Source organism: Centrocercus urophasianus, unplaced genomic scaffold (genome assembly GCF_019232065.1).
Source record: "Centrocercus urophasianus isolate 14NV4802_14NV808 unplaced genomic scaffold, USGS_Curo_1.0 seq_13, whole genome shotgun sequence".
NCBI classification, from domain to species: domain Eukaryota; kingdom Metazoa; phylum Chordata; class Aves; order Galliformes; family Phasianidae; genus Centrocercus; species Centrocercus urophasianus.
This window is the reverse complement of record NW_024884475.1, coordinates 38,833,042-38,851,993: the sequence shown is the minus strand read 5'-3', so window position 1 is coordinate 38,851,993 and position 18,952 is coordinate 38,833,042. Positions and strand designations below refer to the sequence as shown.

At 44.3% G+C, this 18,952-nt stretch overlaps 1 protein-coding gene across 6 annotated transcripts in view; it reads right to left on the bottom strand.

Moving 5' to 3' along the window:
• The window catches only part of EPHA5 (EPH receptor A5), a 198,614-nt gene that overhangs the window by 14,872 nt on the left and 164,790 nt on the right, over window positions 1–18,952 (bottom strand). For 5 of the 6 annotated variants that reach the window (XM_042812275.1, XM_042812276.1, XM_042812277.1 and 2 more), the window contains exons 10-15: window positions 17,241–17,366; window positions 15,921–16,106; window positions 10,296–10,357; window positions 9,307–9,516; window positions 6,068–6,217; window positions 1,168–1,361 (exon numbers count right to left, since the gene is read on the bottom strand). In XM_042812275.1, the coding sequence (XP_042668209.1) occupies window positions 1,168–1,361; window positions 6,068–6,217; window positions 9,307–9,516; window positions 10,296–10,357; window positions 15,921–16,106; window positions 17,241–17,366 (928 nt within the window). The remainder of the gene's footprint in view (window positions 1–1,167; window positions 1,362–6,067; window positions 6,218–9,306; window positions 9,517–10,295; window positions 10,358–15,920; window positions 16,107–17,240; window positions 17,367–18,952) is intronic. The other variant, XM_042812279.1, reaches the window with a different exon arrangement.

Genomic DNA, 18,952 nt, shown 5'->3' with positions numbered 1-18,952 from the left:
ATGTTCCTGCAGGTTTGCTGGGGCTAACATTACAACTAATTGCTAATAAGAGTCTTTCTTCAATTTCTTATTCATGTGGCTAATGATGCATGTGAAATAGCCTGAACAATCAGATCTATTTTGTATTTAAAAATGAAACTATGTAAAGTTTTCATGTTTATTCTCTTTCAGTGTGAGATGGAGATGTCATGCACTGGGACATGTTGTTCCTTTTATTTCATTTTTTTGTCCTCTGAGAATAAGTTTTTCTGATGGGCCTTTTCCAGCATTAATAAGGGAGCTCCACGGCCACCAATCAGGTAAGCAGCAAGGATTTATATACATTACTCCTACATGAACATGCGAGAGACTGAGTGATTAGCAACACAGATGGCTCAGAAGTAGTACTTGTGTGCTTACACTGAAATTACAAAAGCCTCTCCAAGACTCCAGTATGGTGGAGAGACTGCTACCAAAGCTCACTAAAAAAAAATTAATCTCTCCATTTTTTTTTTTCTAAAGTGGAGTTTTATTTCTTGACACATACTTCCCTTATTTGTAGCTGTGTAGCTGCTGAAATTCACACTGAATTGCAGACTGGCTGCCTCATTCACTTAACGTGGTTTTAGCAAACTGCTTGTGTACAACTCTTTGGGAACCACAGAGATCCCCTCACAATTACAAAAACTGTTGGAACTGGAGGTGGCAGCTAACACACCTGGGAATGCTTCTGGGAAGATGCACTTAGACATCCATGAGCTTTGCACATCCAGCATTTTCCCAAGAGACTTTCTCATTCGTATTACAAAGATAAAGTCAACAGGCAGATAATTTGAGCAGTGTTTACTATCTACTTCACAGACTCAGTCTTGCTCTCGCTCACCTTGGGGTAGAGCGCAGGTAGCTTTATCATAGACCTATAAATACTGCTGAAACTGCAGTTTCTAAAAGGCAGGCCACAGTAATTTTCTTTGCTGCAGTGGCTCTACATTTATAGAGTTACTGAATTGCTGACTGGCCTGCCAATTTAAACAGAGAAAGTTGGTTTTGGGAAAACTCTCTTGGACATAATGAAACAGAGGAACATCCACCTGCAGATGCATGTAGGCTAAAGAGAAATTCTACACCAGGAATCAGCATTCAGATAAGAATCTTTCTTTGAGAAATGGCTCTGGCCTGATTTTGTACCTGCTCGATGCATTAACCAATGTCTTCAAGCTGCTTGGGTTACGGATGAGCTTGTCCAACATGCTGACAATTTCATCAAACTTGGGCCTGCTGTTGCGGTCCTTCTGCCAGCAGTCAAGCATCAGCTGGTAGAGAGCAGCAGGGCAGTCCATGGGACTTGGCAGGCGATAGCCTTCCTCCACGGCTTTAATCACCTATGGGAAGTAAAACACAAGGCTGATGGGTTGCTTTTCTTCTCTTCCTCTTACCTTTTTCCCCGAATATAAATCGGTTTAAATAGAGAACTCTGGGTCCAGCAATACGCTCACATACAACCAATCCCCCACTCTCTGCAAATACGAGACAAATCAAGTAAACTCCATTATCTTTCACTGCTGCTATGGCATAGGTTGAATAATTGATTTTTAGTCACTGCAAAATGAGTCTAGAAATCCAATGTAACCAGAAGGTCAGATCTCAGGTTGCACTTGTTCAAAGCTCAGCTGAGGTCTGTAGGTCACACCAGAAAACTAGAGACTGTTCTTGTCTGCCAACAGCAGCTTATGGGGCTTTCTGGCATTGTCTTGCAGTACAGTGATTTTGTTTATTCAGATGTTGGCTTCTTTTTAAATGAAAAGGCATGTGCTCAACCACAGATTTGTATTACAGTAATAAAAGTCTGACTGTATTTCAAAAGAGACTTTGAATGCTAATTGATGGATGGATTCAAGGCAGAGGCAGAGGCAGAACAACCATCTCATATATCATTCAATACTGTCTGGGTTTAGTCGTTTCTTACTGTGTCCACGTTTCTGCCAGGAATTTAAAATGTCAGCCTAAGAGTATGTAAATTAAAAACAGGGGAAGTTTGTTGCACTGATTCCAAATACAAACCATCTATGGTTCTATATCCAAAACAAGTGATAAACACATGTGCTGCCTGCGCTCTGGAAAGGCAGAAATGAACAAATGAGGGCAGAATTGAATAAAGCAACTTGTTTTCCTTCATTTTGGACAGACTTACAGCAGGGCTCCTAGCCCAGTAGTTCCCATTTTGAACCCTTAGCAGCATTCAGGAGAACACAACTCTCATTTCAGGCCACAAGGGTCTGCGACCGTGTCAGCAGAGTCCGAGCGGCCCATCTTCACATCCTCTGCTCCCAAGACTTACTGCTCAACAGAAGCTGGAAGCAGCTATTGCTGATGGTGAATACTGTGTGGAAAACCACAACGTTTCCAAGGACTGCCTCAAATACCATTCATTCTAGGCACTCTCACAATTTGAAAACATCTTGTGATTAAAAAAAATGCTCTATGGTTAGCATTGCACTCCTGGAGGCTCCAAAATTTAGGACCGCATGCATCATTTTCAAATCATCCTTCACCACTGAGTTTTTTGCCAAGTGGAATAGTCCCAGGCATGAACGGGGCTGGCTGAGCAGCGTTAGCAGAAACCTGGAACCCTCTAAGGACATATGTAGTAGAGAAGAAATGTTTTGAGGCTTTGTATTCTTCTCAAAGGATACTGAGCAGCCTGAATATCTGGTCCACAACACCTGCAATCCTTCTGTGCTCTGACAGAGGCTTATCTAAGATTCCATCTGCGGGTGGAGCAGTTGCACCGCTCTCCACCCAACCTTTGTCTATAAAGTAATCTTGTCTACTGCTGGACTACTATACTGGCTTTTGCTCACAGCATCAAACACCAGGCCCACTATGCTGCACTATCTGCTTTGTCTATTCTTCACATCATGCATTTCAGCTGGTCCCTGGCCCTGGATTTACAACTGCCTTATAAAAAGTTTCTGTCTGGCACAGCTATGAGAAGATTATTTGCTGTATTTATAACAATAATGGATTTTCCTCCAGCTGTAGCAGAAAGAAAATAGTACCAAGACAGGTAGCAGACCATCTGGCACCAGCTCAGAATATCTGAACTACATCTGCAATGGGGTTATGCATGCTTTATATTCCGGGCAGTAACATCACAATCAATAGCATTAACTCAATTTACAGGATGTCATTCATTCTGGTGATACAATGTAAATGGTATCAAAATACTGCAAGGGCTGGGAGCTGATCTCTGCTCTTGCATCTGAAGGTGCCTTCAGGGTCTGGCTGTAACAGGAGTAAAAGAATGATGCAATAAAGACTAAGTCACTTGCAGCAACTGCAATACTTAGAAAAAAAAAAAAAAAAAAGGCAGATTTGCCATTTTGTTCATTGGGAAGTACTGCTTTTTAAGACTTGAAGAGCTAAAACTTGCATACGTGAGGAGACATGTTTGTCCCATTACTTTTTCTGGAGAAGCATTTATGTATTTAAGGATGGGATGATGACGCTAGGGATTTTTGGAAGGTGAAAACCTGAGATAGTCTATCCTCGTAAACCAAGTAGCATTCATAGTCCCCTGTTTTCACAAAACTGCTACTGTGAAGACTAAAAAGCAACCACTACAATCATTTAACTTACCATCCTAAAACAGGTCACAAAATTCCCCTCAATTCCTGTACTGAGCCTTCTCTTGTGGTTCAAAACTTATTTTTAGAAAGCTGTGCAGTCATCATCATGACTTTAAAACGTGGTTTGTAGCACTGAAGTTACAACACTGCCTGCTTTGTGGCACTGCATCCCCTCTACCACAGGGGAAACCAGCCTGGCTGAAACATGGTGAGAACCGTTTTGCTCACTGCTGACTGTGCCTGCACATAACATGCTTTAATTATAAACCACACAAAAAACTCTTGTGCAATGGAGTCTGAAATTCACGTGAGCAGAGCTCACCAGACCTCCACCAATGCTACATCTAACACTGATGATTCTTTTGCCAACACAAGCAGGGGAGGAAAAAAGAAAGACAATGGGCCTTCAGGGGATGAAAGAAGGAGGAATAAATACAAGGAGAAATATTTTTCTGCCACAGCACGGAGTTAAATTTTCTAGACTGCCACCATTGAGGCATTTACTGTCTGCACATGCTACAGGGAGAAAAAGAACCCAAGCAAAACCTGATCAGGAACTGATGCTCATGAACATCTCACCAGTGTTCTGCTTTCTACTGTCAAAGAAAGCGCTTCCCCAGCCAACTCTCCTCAGATGTGAAATTCACCTTATGCCCAGAGGATGGACAAGGTGGTATTTATTTTAATTCAACAGTTCTGCAAATTGTTGGTGCTGACAGTGTTACTAACCTGACAAGGGATTCCCCTGGCCACAGAGCGTTATCTCACTGGCACCAGCCCGAATCTCAGCCTGACATTTACTGAACATCTGTACTACACTGGTGCATCACCATTAGATAGTTAGAGTGTTTAGTGTGTCTGAAAAAGCTCGGCTCTAAATTGCTGCATTCTCCATCCAGGGTACAAAAGAAAGCCTTTGTATTTGATACAAAGGGATAAATCCCTGAGTAGATACATGCCGCTTTACCAAACTCCCTACAAACATGACAACCTCAGTGGTGTAGAAGCAGTGGGGCATTCATGCTAAACAACATTTGTCCCCCTGGCAAGCAGGGCAGTGTTAGCATCTCAAAGGCACCACATGTTTTCTTGCCTGGGCTGGAGGTGAGCAGTCAAGACGAGACAGCATGGCAGGCAGTCACATTCACCAATGGCAGAGGCACCCAGACAAAACAGAGGAGACACAGACAGCTCAGCCAGAGCCTCTGCTGCCAGCAAAACAGCAGAATGTCAAAGGGACAGAGACACTGCTCAAAATGAATTAAAATACATATGTGCAGGAAAAAAAGGATGAAACATGAAGTGTTGTGTTTGTGACTGAGGAAGTTCATGGCAGAGCAAGGCTGTTTGTCCATTCAGCCAGTGGCATCACTTCCCCAGGTGTGGAGATGGAGAATCAAAGCAGCAGTGATGAGAAAGGGCTCTTTGCCATATGCAGAATCGCTGCATTTTCCTCCATCACAGAGTTGCTTTGGGGCCTGGTGTGCTGCTGCATGGTGCCCCCTGCTCATGCACAAGATGGCATCCTGAGAGACTTCCAGATCTCATACTTCTCAGAGATGTGAATAGGAAGAAGCAGCCCAGGAAAATCTGGCAAATTCAGGCTTAATTTTTTTTTTCTTTTAGCTTTAGACAGATGCATGTGGTGAACTCAGGGTACAAAGAAGTCTTGCAGTAAGAACACGAGATCCTTACGCAGTGTGGGACAAGAACTAGAGTAAGGAGGGTGGCAGTGTCCCCAGGCATGTTTAGGGGTGCGTCTGAGAGTGACCCTGAAGTCAAAGCCTTGAGGAGGTGCTGGGGCCCAGGAGCAAGATGACACACGTTAAGCACAAGCAAATGAGCACAAGAAAATGAGAGCTTGCATTAACACAGACTTACAGACTTTCACAATTAGAGAAAGCAAAGGATGAGAGAGAAAGAAAAGAAAAAAAAAGGTGCAGAACCATGTTCTCGAGATCAGCAATGCAAGGATGACTGAGATGCAGCTCTCCGCGCTGCCATTTTGGACTGCTATCACTTGATCAAATCACACAGCTTTTGTACAGCAAAACAAGCCCTTACCATGATTCTCCTGAGTTTCTGCTTTACATGGCAGCAGGGGTTTGAACACACAATTGAAATGCTGCCAGTTATCAGCATCTATCCCCTGGCAGACCTTTGTCATTAAGCAGAGCAGGGACAGTCTCCAGCTCTAACAGCATTAGTGAAGCTCCAGCAGGCTTCCACGGGAACCAGGCTTGCCTCTGTGCAGACACATTTCCCTCTGCACACAGCCTGCTCTGGGCTGCTGCAAAAACAGAGCATCCCATCAAATGGGAGGACTGCTTAGGTCTGGCACGGGGAGAAAGACATTTTTACAGTGGCTGTCCTCCCCTGTCCCCATCCTCCCTCTCTGATTGCAGAATGAAGACTAAACCCTCAAGTCCCTCCACGTGGCAGCTCCCACACGTGCTTACATCTTGGTTTGTCATTTCCCAGTAAGGTCTCTCGCCATAGGACATCACTTCCCACATCACAATGCCATAGCTCCACACATCGCTGGCTGATGTGAATTTGCGGAAGGCAATTGCTTCAGGTGCCGTCCATCGGATGGGGATCTTCCCTCCCTGCAATGAGAAGGGATGAAAAAAAAATACAGATTGCAGAAGAGGGCAGATAGCATACAAAAGAGGACAAAACAGCACTCCTTAGAGCACTGAGGGATGTTATTTTCTCTCTGGAAAGAGACATCGAATTTTAAAGTAAATCTGTTTGACAGCATGGGGCCCCTTTCCACATTATCTCAGCCCATAAGCATTTGTAGGCTGCCTACTAATTGGCTGTCCTGAAGGTTTGTTGTTTGAATGCTGTTTGAATGCTGGGACATGTATAGGATCAACATCTCAATTATGTTGCACTGGTTGGTAGGGGAATACAGTTCCTCCATTTCTAAGAGCGAGCGGGGGAGGAACAGACAGCTCTGAAGCCGGGGAAGACTTTGATCTAATGAGAGCTTCATGCAAATTGCTGCGGAAGTAATGCCTTTTTTTTCCCCTCAATGCAGTCCCAATCCTGCAGAGAGATCTGCACAGTGGGCACAGAAATCTGTGCGCGCAAAGACCTGCCTGCCTGGCCTTGGCTGCGGGACTGAAAACGATGTCACCTCCCACAGATCACTGTGGTTTATCTTTTATTGCATTTATTTTACAAATACTATTACTCTAGCACAGGGAGAGCTGTCAAATGCTCTTTGCTATTTCCTTTTCCTCTTTTTGATTTTAGGAATCAAACTTCAGACCAGCTCTGAGAGAAGGAAGGGGGGGAAGGGGAGTTTGGATTAAGAAATACTTTTCTCATTGGGTTTAAAGACTTGTCTCCCTTGATATATATCAAAATATATCTTACTGTGAAGTCCTTTCCTCTGTGCTGAGCTGCATGTTGGAAAATCTCCTCGAATGTCCCCTAATGCTGTTTGTTATTAGAAAAAGGTAGAATTTGGAACACATTTAAAAAGCAAATTAGAAAAGTTCCTTCTTCCAATAATCATTTATTCACAGGCTTATCAGTGCATGCCTTAAGTGAAGGGCCAGATTCTCTGCAGTGCCAATTAGCACACAGCAGCAAGTTGCAGTCACAGCAGGGCTGGATGAGAGCCCTTCAGCCTACAGGGAAGCTCTGGTCCAGCAGTGCTCTGAGCCCCATCATGGGACTGTGACTGCCAAGAGCTGAAAAGCCTCTCCCAAATAGCAAAATCTTTCCAGGACCGGGGAATGTGACCCAGGGAGCTCCCATCACAATACCCGTGGAAAAATGTGTTAATAATAATGTGTTGGAGCGTGCCAACCTGACACACTGTCAGCTGTCAACTGAAGCTTTCTCCAGGACCTGTGATGCTGGGAATGGGTGCTGCCCACCTGCCTGACACAGGTGAACTGATGCCCAGAATGGATGATTCCTGCCACAGACTGGAGCAGCCCTTTCTCAAGTTTGGGAAAATTAGTGTTGATGAGGAAGGTGGTAAACACATCACATTAGCAAAAGACATTATGTGCTTGCCAGTTTTAAGAGTTGAACTATCCAGGAGACCACTACGGGCGCCACTCTCGGTCCTTCTGACCTTAGGTATTCACCAAAGATGGCAAAATACAGCTGGGAGTGCAGCAGCTTTAGAAAGTTTGTTATTTGACTCTGGTGCCCAACACAAAACCTCTAAGTTATGAGACTGCCATTAAGTTCTGCTTTATTTGGCCATTCTTGCTTCTAAGGTATAGACTGATCCAATACTGATTAGCTGACAACATCTGGTCAAACACTCATACCTAGTTTGGGGCCTGTGGACTTGTAGAAACCTCTTTGCCAAACGGCCTGACTACCAAAATGTGTCAGGAAGCACATTTTTCTTGGACTCAGTCTGTTCAGTATTCCCATATGTGGTGCTCAGGGACATGATCTAGCAGTGGGTTCTTAGAGTACGGGTAGTATGGTTAGGTTGTGGTTGGACTTGATCTTGAGGGTCTTTTCCATCCTGAGCAATTCTATGATTACAGAATCACAGAATCGTAGGGGTTGGAAGGGACCTCCAGAGATCATCGAGTGCAACCCCCCTGCCAAAGCAGGTTCCCTACACCAGGTCACACAAGTAGGTGTCCAGGCAGGTCTTGAATATCTCCAGAGAAGGAGACTCCACCACCTCCCTGGGCAGCCTGTTCCAGTGCTCCGTCACCCTCACATTTGTGCGGAACTTCCTATGCTGCAGTTTCTGGCTGTTACCCCTTATCCTGTCTCCACACACTGCTGAAAAGAGTCCAGCCTTGCCATTCTGCCCCCCACACCTTAGATATTTATAGACTTGGATCAGGTCCCCTCTCAGTCTTCTTTTCTCAAGGCTGAACAGACCCAGATCACTCAGCCTTTCCTCATAGTGGAGATGCTCCAGGCCCCTCACCATCTTCGTGGCCCTCCGCTGGACTCTTTCCAAGAGATCCCTGTCTTTTTTGTACTGGGGAGCCCAGAACTGGACGCAGTACTCCAGATGAGGCCTTACCAGGGCAGAGCAGAGGGGGAGGATCACCTCCCTCGACCTGCTGGCCACGCTTTTTTTAATGCATCCCAGGATGCCATTGGCCCTCTTGGCCACAAGGGCACACTGCTGGCTCATGGCCAACCTGTCATCTACCAGGACACCCAGGTCCCTCTCTGCAGAGCTCCTCTCCAGCAGGTCATCCCCCAACCTGTACCGGTGCATGCAATTATTCCTCCCCAGATGCAAGACTCTACACTTGCTTTTGTTAAACCTCATCTGGTTTCTTACTGCCCAGCTCTCCAGCCTGTCCAGGTCTTGCTGAATGGCAGCACAGCCTTCAGGCGTGTCAGCCAATCCTCCCAACTTCGTATCATCAGCAAACTTGCTGAGGGTGGCCACTATCCCCTCATCCAGGTCATTGATGAAGATGTTGAACAAGACCGGACCCAGTACAGAGCCCTGAAGAACACCGCTGGTTACAGGCCTCCAACTGGACTCTGCACCGCCAACGATGACCCTCTGTGCTCTGCCAGTCAGCCAGTTGTCAACCCACCTCACTGTCCACTCATCTCTCCCACACTTCCTCAGCTTTGTTATAAGGATGTTGTGGAAGACAGTATCAAATGCCTTGCTGAAATCAAGGTAGACTACATCCACTGCTCAATTCTGTGCTGATTCTATGATATAACTCACCCTGGTAGTATACGCTGCTTCAGGATCGTCTTCTAGGACTCTGGAGAGGCCAAAGTCAGATACCTTGCACACTAAGTTGCTGTTGATGAGGATATTCCTGGCAGCAAGGTCTCTGTGTACGTAACCCATGTCAGACAGGTACTTCATCCCTGATGCGATGCCTCGCAGCATCCCGACCAGCTGAATGACCGTGAACTGCCCATCGTTCTTCTGCAAAGGGAAGGAGACATTTGATCAGATGAAAGTCTCTGCACCCTCAGCATTGCACGTGCACAAATAAAAATGCAAAGGCGAGTCTCTAGGGAAGAAAAACAGGGAAATTAATAATTCATTACTCTCATGCTCTGACCATGAAGCTTTTCAAAGTTTCATTGTTTGGATAAGCATCTCTAGAGACAAAGCTAAGGAAATGTAGTTCTTTTAACTGGAGATCAAGCAGCAAGCTATTTCCAATGGTGACTGATGAAAAGATTGCTTCAGGGAGAGAACATGTATAAAAACACCAGGATGGACTATCTCTGAATCAGCCGACTGAGAGGCGCCAAGTTGCTTATAAATCCTACCTGCAAAAGTCCACGTGTCAATATTTGGGGCAGGAGCTCTCCCCATGCTACTATGCTGCATTTCTAACTGTTTCCTCCGTCTTCTCAAGGAGGTCTCATGAAAAGCTTTGACATTGCCTGGTTTTTGCCACGATGCAGTATGGATGTGTCAAGAAGTTTGGCAGGATGAATGAGTCCACACAGCACTCTGCTCTTTAGAACAAACACAACATTCTACAGTTTACTGTTATCTGCTTGTATCAGTGCATGAACCATGTCTTCACGAGACTGCTTAAATACAGACCAAGCAGATAACTGAGCTAATTCTGCCTCCAGACTGCAGTAATGGCTGGACCAGCACCCAGCAAACATTTTTGTTGATATTAACTTTCTGCAAAGAACACAAACTTAATCCTAGCCCCTCTGGAGCAAGTCTCTAAGCATTACCTTTAAAAATGTATCCAGAGAACCATTTTCCATGTATTCCGTTACTATCATTACAGGTTTGCCTGGAAAAAAAAACAAACAAGTGTGCAAGATTGTTAGTAGCAATCTATTAAAAACAACAACAATAACAACAAAAATAAAGTCATTTCATAATGTTTCTGAATGTGAATATGTAGTCACGCAATAGTAAATCTAAACTGAGCAGCCACTGGATCCACAGAATATCACACTTCTTGCCCACATGTACACAGAGACAGGGGGATCAAGGAAGGGGAGAAAAGGTGATCCCAAGTCACGGATGGGGAGCAAATCCTAGAGTGTTTAGATGGCTTTTGTGAAAGAGGTTACAAGCTGAACTCTCATAGTCCTGACAGCTGCCCCAGCAGAGCCAATACTATAGCCTCCACACTCTGAAGAAACTACACACGTCCAACGGGAGCAACCAGAATGATCTGAAGTCTCTATCTGAGTGTGATAATCATCAAGGCTAGGAAAGGATGGGATTACATCCTGTGTATTTCAAGAAATCCCATGTGACCATCCCCGTAAGTACATCTGAAATATGAAAAGGAATATTAATGCTGCAGGACAAAAGCAAATAAGCACAGAGCGAGTGGCAGTGGAAATTAGGAGGTTTCAGTGTACAAGAAGAACAAAGCTGTCAATCAGCCCCCCAGAACGGGATCAGATGCCCTTTCTCCAGCTCCACGCTGACCTCTGTGCATCCCACTCCTGGTGGATGTGCTGGGACACCCACTGCTCCCTGGTGCCGGCACGGAGCTCCTACTCCCTCCTTTGGCTACAGCCCAGAGTGGAGGGCACAGCCTGCCGTGGGGCAGATGTTGGGTTAATACCAGTGCCGAGCCTGCATGCAGGGAAGCACCAGCAGCCTGACTGCAATTACAATTTCAGGAAGCTCTTTGCTGTGCCGATTCTTTTTCACCTTCCCTAAATAATAACAAGATCTCTTCCCAAGATGTGTACTGTATTGATTCAGTGAAGTAGTTAGAAAAAAAAAAGGATCAAAACAAAAGTTCTTAACAAAAGACCTGGCCTCCTATTGTTGACAGGAATAATAATGTTTTTCGAAATCCATTTGATTAATTTTCATGCCCGAGTCATTTTAATGGTAATTATATATATAGTTTTTGCTCAGTTTTTATATCTAATTTCTCGCTAGCTTGCCACAGTAGCATAGCAATAATTAATGTGGTGTGCTCCAGCCCTTGTAAATTCAATGAAATCTTATAAGAACATGTAAATTATTTTTTATTTAAATCAATTTGCATTAGCTAGCATGAAGCACAGACAAAAGAGGAGCTGTCAGTTATTTGTAAAGTGCATTATAAGTGTCTTTTGTTGAAACGATCAAGGAGAGCTGCCACATGTCATAACACGCACACGGAGGTAAATGCTCTTAAAATCAGTTCATATTCTACCATTAAGACCGATCTTAATCTTCCCACTTTCCCACTATGTTAACCATTTGCCTAATTTACTGTTTAATTATCTACATAATAAAGATAATTGTGAACTTGTCAATCAGAACTCTTGCTGTTGTGCAGATCCTACCTATGTAGCAAAAGGGACTTGCACTGCTTCCATTTTTTCAGCTCTTATCGCAGCTATTGTCTGAGCTCAGAGCTTGCCAGAAGTATTATTTTTGAAAAGAGAGCTGCACCCTGGGGCCAGGAATAATAATATCATGTGTCCCAAACACTGCAAGCTTTGTCTTCAAGGATGGCAGACTTGAGTCCGTGCAGAGCTCGATGCACAGAATGGACCCTGTGATTGTGGAGGAAAATCCCACATACACACTCTCTTTTTACACTAAAAAAGCATTCTGGGATTGCATGAACACAGCATGGTGATGCATGTAGATAGCAGAGCCAGACAGGGAAGTGCTGGCACTGGTGCCAGAACAGTTGCAGCCAGCCACATGGACGTGAACTTTCAAATGCACGTCTGCTTCTTACAGAAAAGTTTGCCCCTGCTCTCAACAGTGCAGATTCCCATTATGTTAGTTTTCAAAAGATAATGGGGTTCTTTCATTTGTTTTGTTTTCAGTGGGGAAAAACCGAGAAGCAGTGAAGTGAAGATGCTGCTGTTTGACTGTATGTGCGTTGGCAAGGTGTTTCTCTGCATCACTGATGAGTGATTTAAGGTAAAACCTGGATTCTTTAAGCCACCTGTCATACAATCTCCACAGAGAGCATGCTGCCATTTCTGATGTGCCCAGTCTAATGAGTTGCTGCAAAGCGACTGCAGGATGGGGCCCTTATCTCTGACACATAAAGGCAGCACTGCAGCGAGACTGGCATCTCATCACCCCACCGCCCCGAGGGACCTCCTGCAGGATCCCACCTTGGGTTTCCATCTGAGAAAATAAAAGAAGATCTCTGCACTTATGTTTCATTATCTGACAGCAGCAGGTTGACACTAATTGTGAAATAAATTAGTCCCGTATCCAAGAGCATGGAAATAAGGACACAAACAGAGTAACTTTTAACCAAAGTAAATTAAAAGTAAACACTGGCCCTTTTAATGTGCTGGTCTGATTCTCTGTCAGCAGGGCTCCCTCCCGCTGGTGGTTCGGGGCCATAAAATGCGTGCAGATGTCATTCCTACCCATGTACACATTGTCAGAGCAATGAAATGGAATGCTAATGAAAGAGGGACTGCTGCCTCTGTAAAGCAGAAATAGCTAAGGGCTTGTCTGCATGGGCACAATGAAGACCATTAATCCAAGTTATCTAAAGGTGGGCATTTGAAGTAATTAGTTAAATGGCATTGAGGCTATGCATGAATATTCTCATTCAAAATTAAGAACGGACTAATTCAGTTTCACTTAATTTATTTCTGAACTAAATCAGGATGCATCAAAGATGTTTCACACTAAAGTTCCGTATCTACGATAGGGCAGCGACTCAGTTGCTAAATGGGAAGAGAAGTTAAAAAGTACTCAGAGATAGCATCATAGTCTGGGATTTATAAAATTGTTCTGGTACATTCAAAGTCCATTTGCTCCAAGTCCAATTTAGAAGTTGCTCTGCTCCAGCAAGGAGAAAAAGGGTTCCTGACTCCTCCCTGAAAAGCTGCCACAGTTCATATGGAAAACTTCAGTCTACTTTGGAAGAGGACTGGAGAAGAGGTGGGCTGAGTAACTGCTGAGTCTCCCCTCCTCAGGCTCAATGAAAACTGAATTAAATAAGCAAACGTAATGTGTAAAGGAGAACAGCTCCAGCAGCACTAATGGAGGAAGAGCTACCTGAGATATAAGCTGGGGGCTAAGGACCTCAGGAGGGAGACAGCACTCCCAAACACCCATCCCGGTTTTGGGATTACATGTTTGCAAAGGAAACACCTACAGGTACAGACATTAGAGGGCACTGGCCAGAAGAACTCAGGGCACAGAGTCGGCAGAGCCATCTCCTCAGTTTCTAGGGCTCAGACCCCTGCAGGCAGCCAACAACTGGATCTACCCTGCCTCAGATACCTCAACCTCTGGAAACCTGGGAAAGTGAAGCACTCCTTCCTTCTCTGCACTGTTTTTGCCTCATCTTTGAGAAAAGCGTCTGAAATCCAGAGCCACCAGTCGTTCAACACTGTTGCATTGCCTCCAACACAACACAACAGCCCAGGCCATATGGTTGCACTTACTGCCTTTCTCAGCTCCCCTTCGCCATTTATTCCCAGCTCAGTTCCCAGAACAAATCCAGAGCTCTTAAGCTGTAAAGCCCTCAGCACTACCACAGCCTTTGAATCTGATGGCTCCTTTAAGCAAAACCTGCTTGCTGGGGAGAGCCACATCTTCTCTCTAAGTGAGAAACCCACCCATCTGGCCCTGACAGCAGAAAGACTCACACCCATGTCAGCAGCAGCTTTTATGGCTGTGAGAACATCACTCACTTCCTGCCCAAAAGCCCTCATCCCTACAGGGCTAGAAATGGGCACTTTCTGTCCAGGAAAGACTGATGTGGTGAGGCTCAGCTATTTGCCCTTTCATATTCCCCTAAACATCGAAAGCTTCAGACCTTAACATGCACCCCTTGTCCCATACACAGGCCTCTCCATTTATTTGGTTCTTTCCACTTGAAGCACTCAGCTGAGTGTACAGGGTCAGACTATCATATGCTGCTTTGATGGGCTCACAAGTGGACATGCCCCTCAGATCAGGACACACAGCAAGGTCATACCCCTGGGGTAGAACTGTTGCACAGGCTGTGACTCTGAGAAAGCACACACATTGTTGCCAAATTCATCCCCTACTTTTTCTCCCCCGCCTTTATAAAATCTATTTGTAAGAGAAACCTATTTTTGTTTATTTTTTTTCTTAAAAGTTTTGAGAAATACGATTTCAAAGAAAAAAGCAAGACAAGGCTCTTGACTGCAAACTAGAATCAATTCAGAGGATGATATGATGATATTAACAGGACAGACAGCCAATGTCTGCATCTTCACTGTAGCTCTGAGAAAGAGCTGAATCTGGAGAAGATGCCTTCAGTGAATGATGGTTGGTGCTAACAGCAGCCATGTGCCCCAGATACCAGCATTTCAGTGGTAGTGGCTAAGTTCCAACATTACCAGTCATAAAGGCAAAAGGGGTTTCCGCCATTCACACTTGCGAGGCTAGCATCTCTCAGGCTAGCTAAAAACTTCCCCAAACACTTGAAATATAATTTTAATTGAAGGAGTTGTTCCCCACAAAAAAACCTTTGATGCAAATAACTTAGCCACATTTATTTCTATCTGGCAAATATCGGGCTGAAATAAAGCACACTGTGAAATGCTAGAGAGAACCCATATATCTGTTTGTGGGAAGACATGCATGCGCACTCTCACTCCTCCAGATCCTCTAAAGCTTCCAGTCAGAAGAGCAGTGACACCTCTGCACTCTTCCTGCACTCTCACCTCAGCTAACTTCCATTCTTGCTCACATCCTCTGTGAGCAATCATGAGGTCCCATCATGACCCTCTGCCAGCACTTTGCTTCAGAGGCTTCTCAAAATAAGATGGCTGGAAATCATTTGGTTTGACTACCCAGTCTTTTGATAGCAAAATTCTCTACCTTTCCCTGTCAGAAAAATCGCTCTCTGCGTCTCAGCATTTCTTTTCTCTCATTGGAGCTCGTATGGTCTCAAAAGTAAAGAAAAAAAGGCAGGAATAGGAAGTGAATCTTCTGTAAGCACTGAGGGGAAGGCTTGGTATCCTGGCATTCAAAATGGTCCCACGTGGCTTCATTTAATGCAGAGGATGCAACCAAATTATTTGGAAGGCAGAAGTCATGCAGCACGCTCCGCTGGCCCTCAGGCATCCTAACCTTACTCCTGTATCCACCATCTACTCCACCTGCACATAGCCAGGCATATAATCTCCCATTTCCTTAACTTCAGACCTTTGAATGGGGATTTTCTCAGCCCATATGTACTACACCTTAGGAGTTAATATTTTTCATCATTTCCATTCCCAGATCTACCAAATGTGAAATTTCAGGCAAGGGGAGTTTGCTGCTTTTAGAGAAACAACGAAGTGCACGCTGACAACCTGAGTTACCCAGTGCTTCGTCCCCTACCTCTCCCATCAGCCAGTGTTCAAAGACAGCAGTCTGCAGCAGTCTGCACCTACTTTTTGTGACAACACCTTCCAGGTGGATGATGTTGGGGTGGTCAAACTGCCCCATGATGCTCGCTTCTCCCAGGAAATCTCGCCTTTGCTTCTCTGTGTAGCCCACCTTCAGGGTTTTGATAGCCACTGGAAATTCACGTTTTCCCTGCAGTTTCAGCCGTCCACTGCAGACTTCTCCAAATTCACCTTCAGAAAAAAATCAGAAAGTATCACAGTATGCCTAAGGAATGCAGAGCACGTATCTGTTTGTCGGATATTGCCTATCTTCTACAGAAAGCTAATCAAAAATACCCAGGGCTGTCCCACATCTGTGAATATGGAAAGTAGAACATCACAGTGATAAACATCACAAACAGCCAGTGTAGCACACGCCATAAGCACAAGAAAACTAGGAAGCTGCAAATCTCAGTCTTTTAGAAAGATAACCAGAGCTGAACGAAACACTCCTGGTGACGGGTTTGATCCCACTCTAAAGGTGAGCTGTTCCAGTATGTAATTTTCCTAAATTTAAAGAGCTATGCCCCATATTCCATTGGGCTTTTTCTCATTTCATGATATTTTTGCCTACTAGATGAAAGACTCCTGTCATATCCTGTATCAATGCTCTGTGTAGATAGCTGTAAAACACAAACCAGTTGCTTCTTAACCTTCCTTTGCTAAGTTGAATAGATGGAATGCTGTTACCCTCTTACAGCAACACATACTTTTATGGACTATGCACTCTTTCCAATTTTACAACTACCTTTTTTTAGAGGTAGCCTAAATGGTTATTTTAGGTGAACAGTAAATTATCTTTAAAAACACAGTATAAGAGGATGCCAGATATTCCCGCTGTTGGATGTGAATCCAAACACACAGCTTAACTTGAGCAGAAGTGGAAACTTAGTCTTTTAACCACGGAAATTAAATGTCTTGGACCTTGGTTTGTGCTTGTTTTTGCCCTTCCCCCTTTTTAAAAAATCTCAGATGAACTTTCAATCTTAATTTTTGCTTCAAGACTGACTTTAATCAACAAGGAGAAAAAGATGAAAGTAGTGCAAAAGAATCTGAACATTAAGTGATTCATTTCTCTTAGCATTCATAGAAGTAACTCAGCTTGGTCCAAACTTGTCTGTTTTCTGCCATTTTTAACTCAGTCACTGAAATTAAAAATTGCAGACAGTGGCAGGTTTGTCCCTGGCTTCTACTGAAACAAGGGTACGCTCTACATACCTTGCAGAGTGCCTAACAGCACAAATATTTCACAGCCCTTTTCTGGTTTCTAATGTTATAAATGCCAGCCCTACACACTGCTAGGGATCACAAAACTCATTTCCATACCAGCTCCAATAACTCTTTCAATGGTTATGCACGAAGCTTCTATTTCCTTGGCAAACTCGTGGACAGCTTGATTAGGGTCCTCGTAGGTATGGGGATCAATGTAGGTTCTTACACCAGGCAGTTTAACTGCAAACACAAATTAGTGTTAAGAGCACATGACACAGCAGATGAGGATAATAGTCATTTCTATCTCTTGCACTGTCTGCTTTGCCAAAAAACACGGCAGCAGGGAAATCTATTCCTACTGCAAAAATGAACAGATAATGCTTTTTGAATGCTCTCTGAGGATGCCCCGTGCTTTGAAACACTGTGCAAGTGAGCACTTTCAGAAAATGACATTTAGATTATATGTGACACACGTGCATCTTCATCATATTTAGGAAAACCCATGACAGTGGCCAGCTGGGAAGACAAGCAGCTTGAAGTTCCTTTTGGTGCTGAGCAATGGGCTGGTGCAGGGCCTGGTGCAAACCTGTGCTATCGGGAGACCTAGCTTCGTGCTGAGCAACTGTTAGAGAATGCCTGGGTGACCTTGGGCAGGCAGCTCTACCTCTGCACACTGCAGTCCCTCATTTGTAATTCTCCCCACTGCAAAGGTTTATAAAGGCTTTGAGGTGTTTGACAGCACTGGAACGAGCCCTGGAAGCTGGTTATAGCCCAAACAAGCAGCCCTCCTGCAGGAAGGGGACTCCAGGAAGAAGAGCACAAAATGAGGAATGCTGAGCAACAACTTGCAAAGCAAGTCAGACGGATGGCAGTTGATGGAGAGCTGCAATAAGTTATGCCCTACCACTCATATATTAACTAATCAATCAGCCACATTATTTCAGATGGAGTTACTGAAATTTAAATGAACAGAATATTTGCAGTACAAAGCCTGTGGGTTGTACCAGTGTAAATGTAATCAATACCAGGCTTTCTCTACAGGACTCAAGAGGAAAAAAAGTATTTTCATTATCTTTATTATAAGTTTGTTTTGACAATCATTAAGGCTACTCACATGAAGAAATGCTCATCAGTCTAATAAGACAGCTACATTACACAGTGGCTCTTAATTGATTTGCTTCCTGCTGCCTTCATTACATAGCACTAATGGAAATCTGACTTTTGCTCGAGATACGTTTGCCTTTTCCACCCAAAAGGCACTTTACTGTTACACATCCACAGATCCCACAACATTTTATTAAGGAAGGCTTTTCAGATGCTGGCTTTGAAGGTACCAAAGGACTAACAGTAATTGCAATATGTACTTTTCAGCATCACCACGGAGGCTCATTTATTCAGACCACCTTACAGTCGTTAATATGGCATTTCTGGAAGCTTCCTAAGAGTAAGAAGTGAACATTAATTCCTCATGTCTTGCAGAGGCATCCAAAGCAAAAAGTAGCTCTGGGTCCAGTCCTCACAGCCAGCTGTGGGCTGGCTGGAGCAGAGCAAAGGTTTATAACAGGTATTCTGTACAGATGCACCCAGAGCACACACTGAGAGCTGTGACATGCCAGCCAGGCAAAATTAAAAGCATCTTGAGTCGCACTGTGTATCCCAGCACCATGAAACAAAACAAAATGGCTGGCTAGGCTGATCCACTGCAAACATTCTGTTTGTATCTGTTTGCTCCATCCTGGAAAAAGAATATGTAGGCATGAATAGCTGGGCACAAATAAGAATTGTTCCAACTCTCACGTCTGCACTCTGTTCTCTGTGAGGCTTGG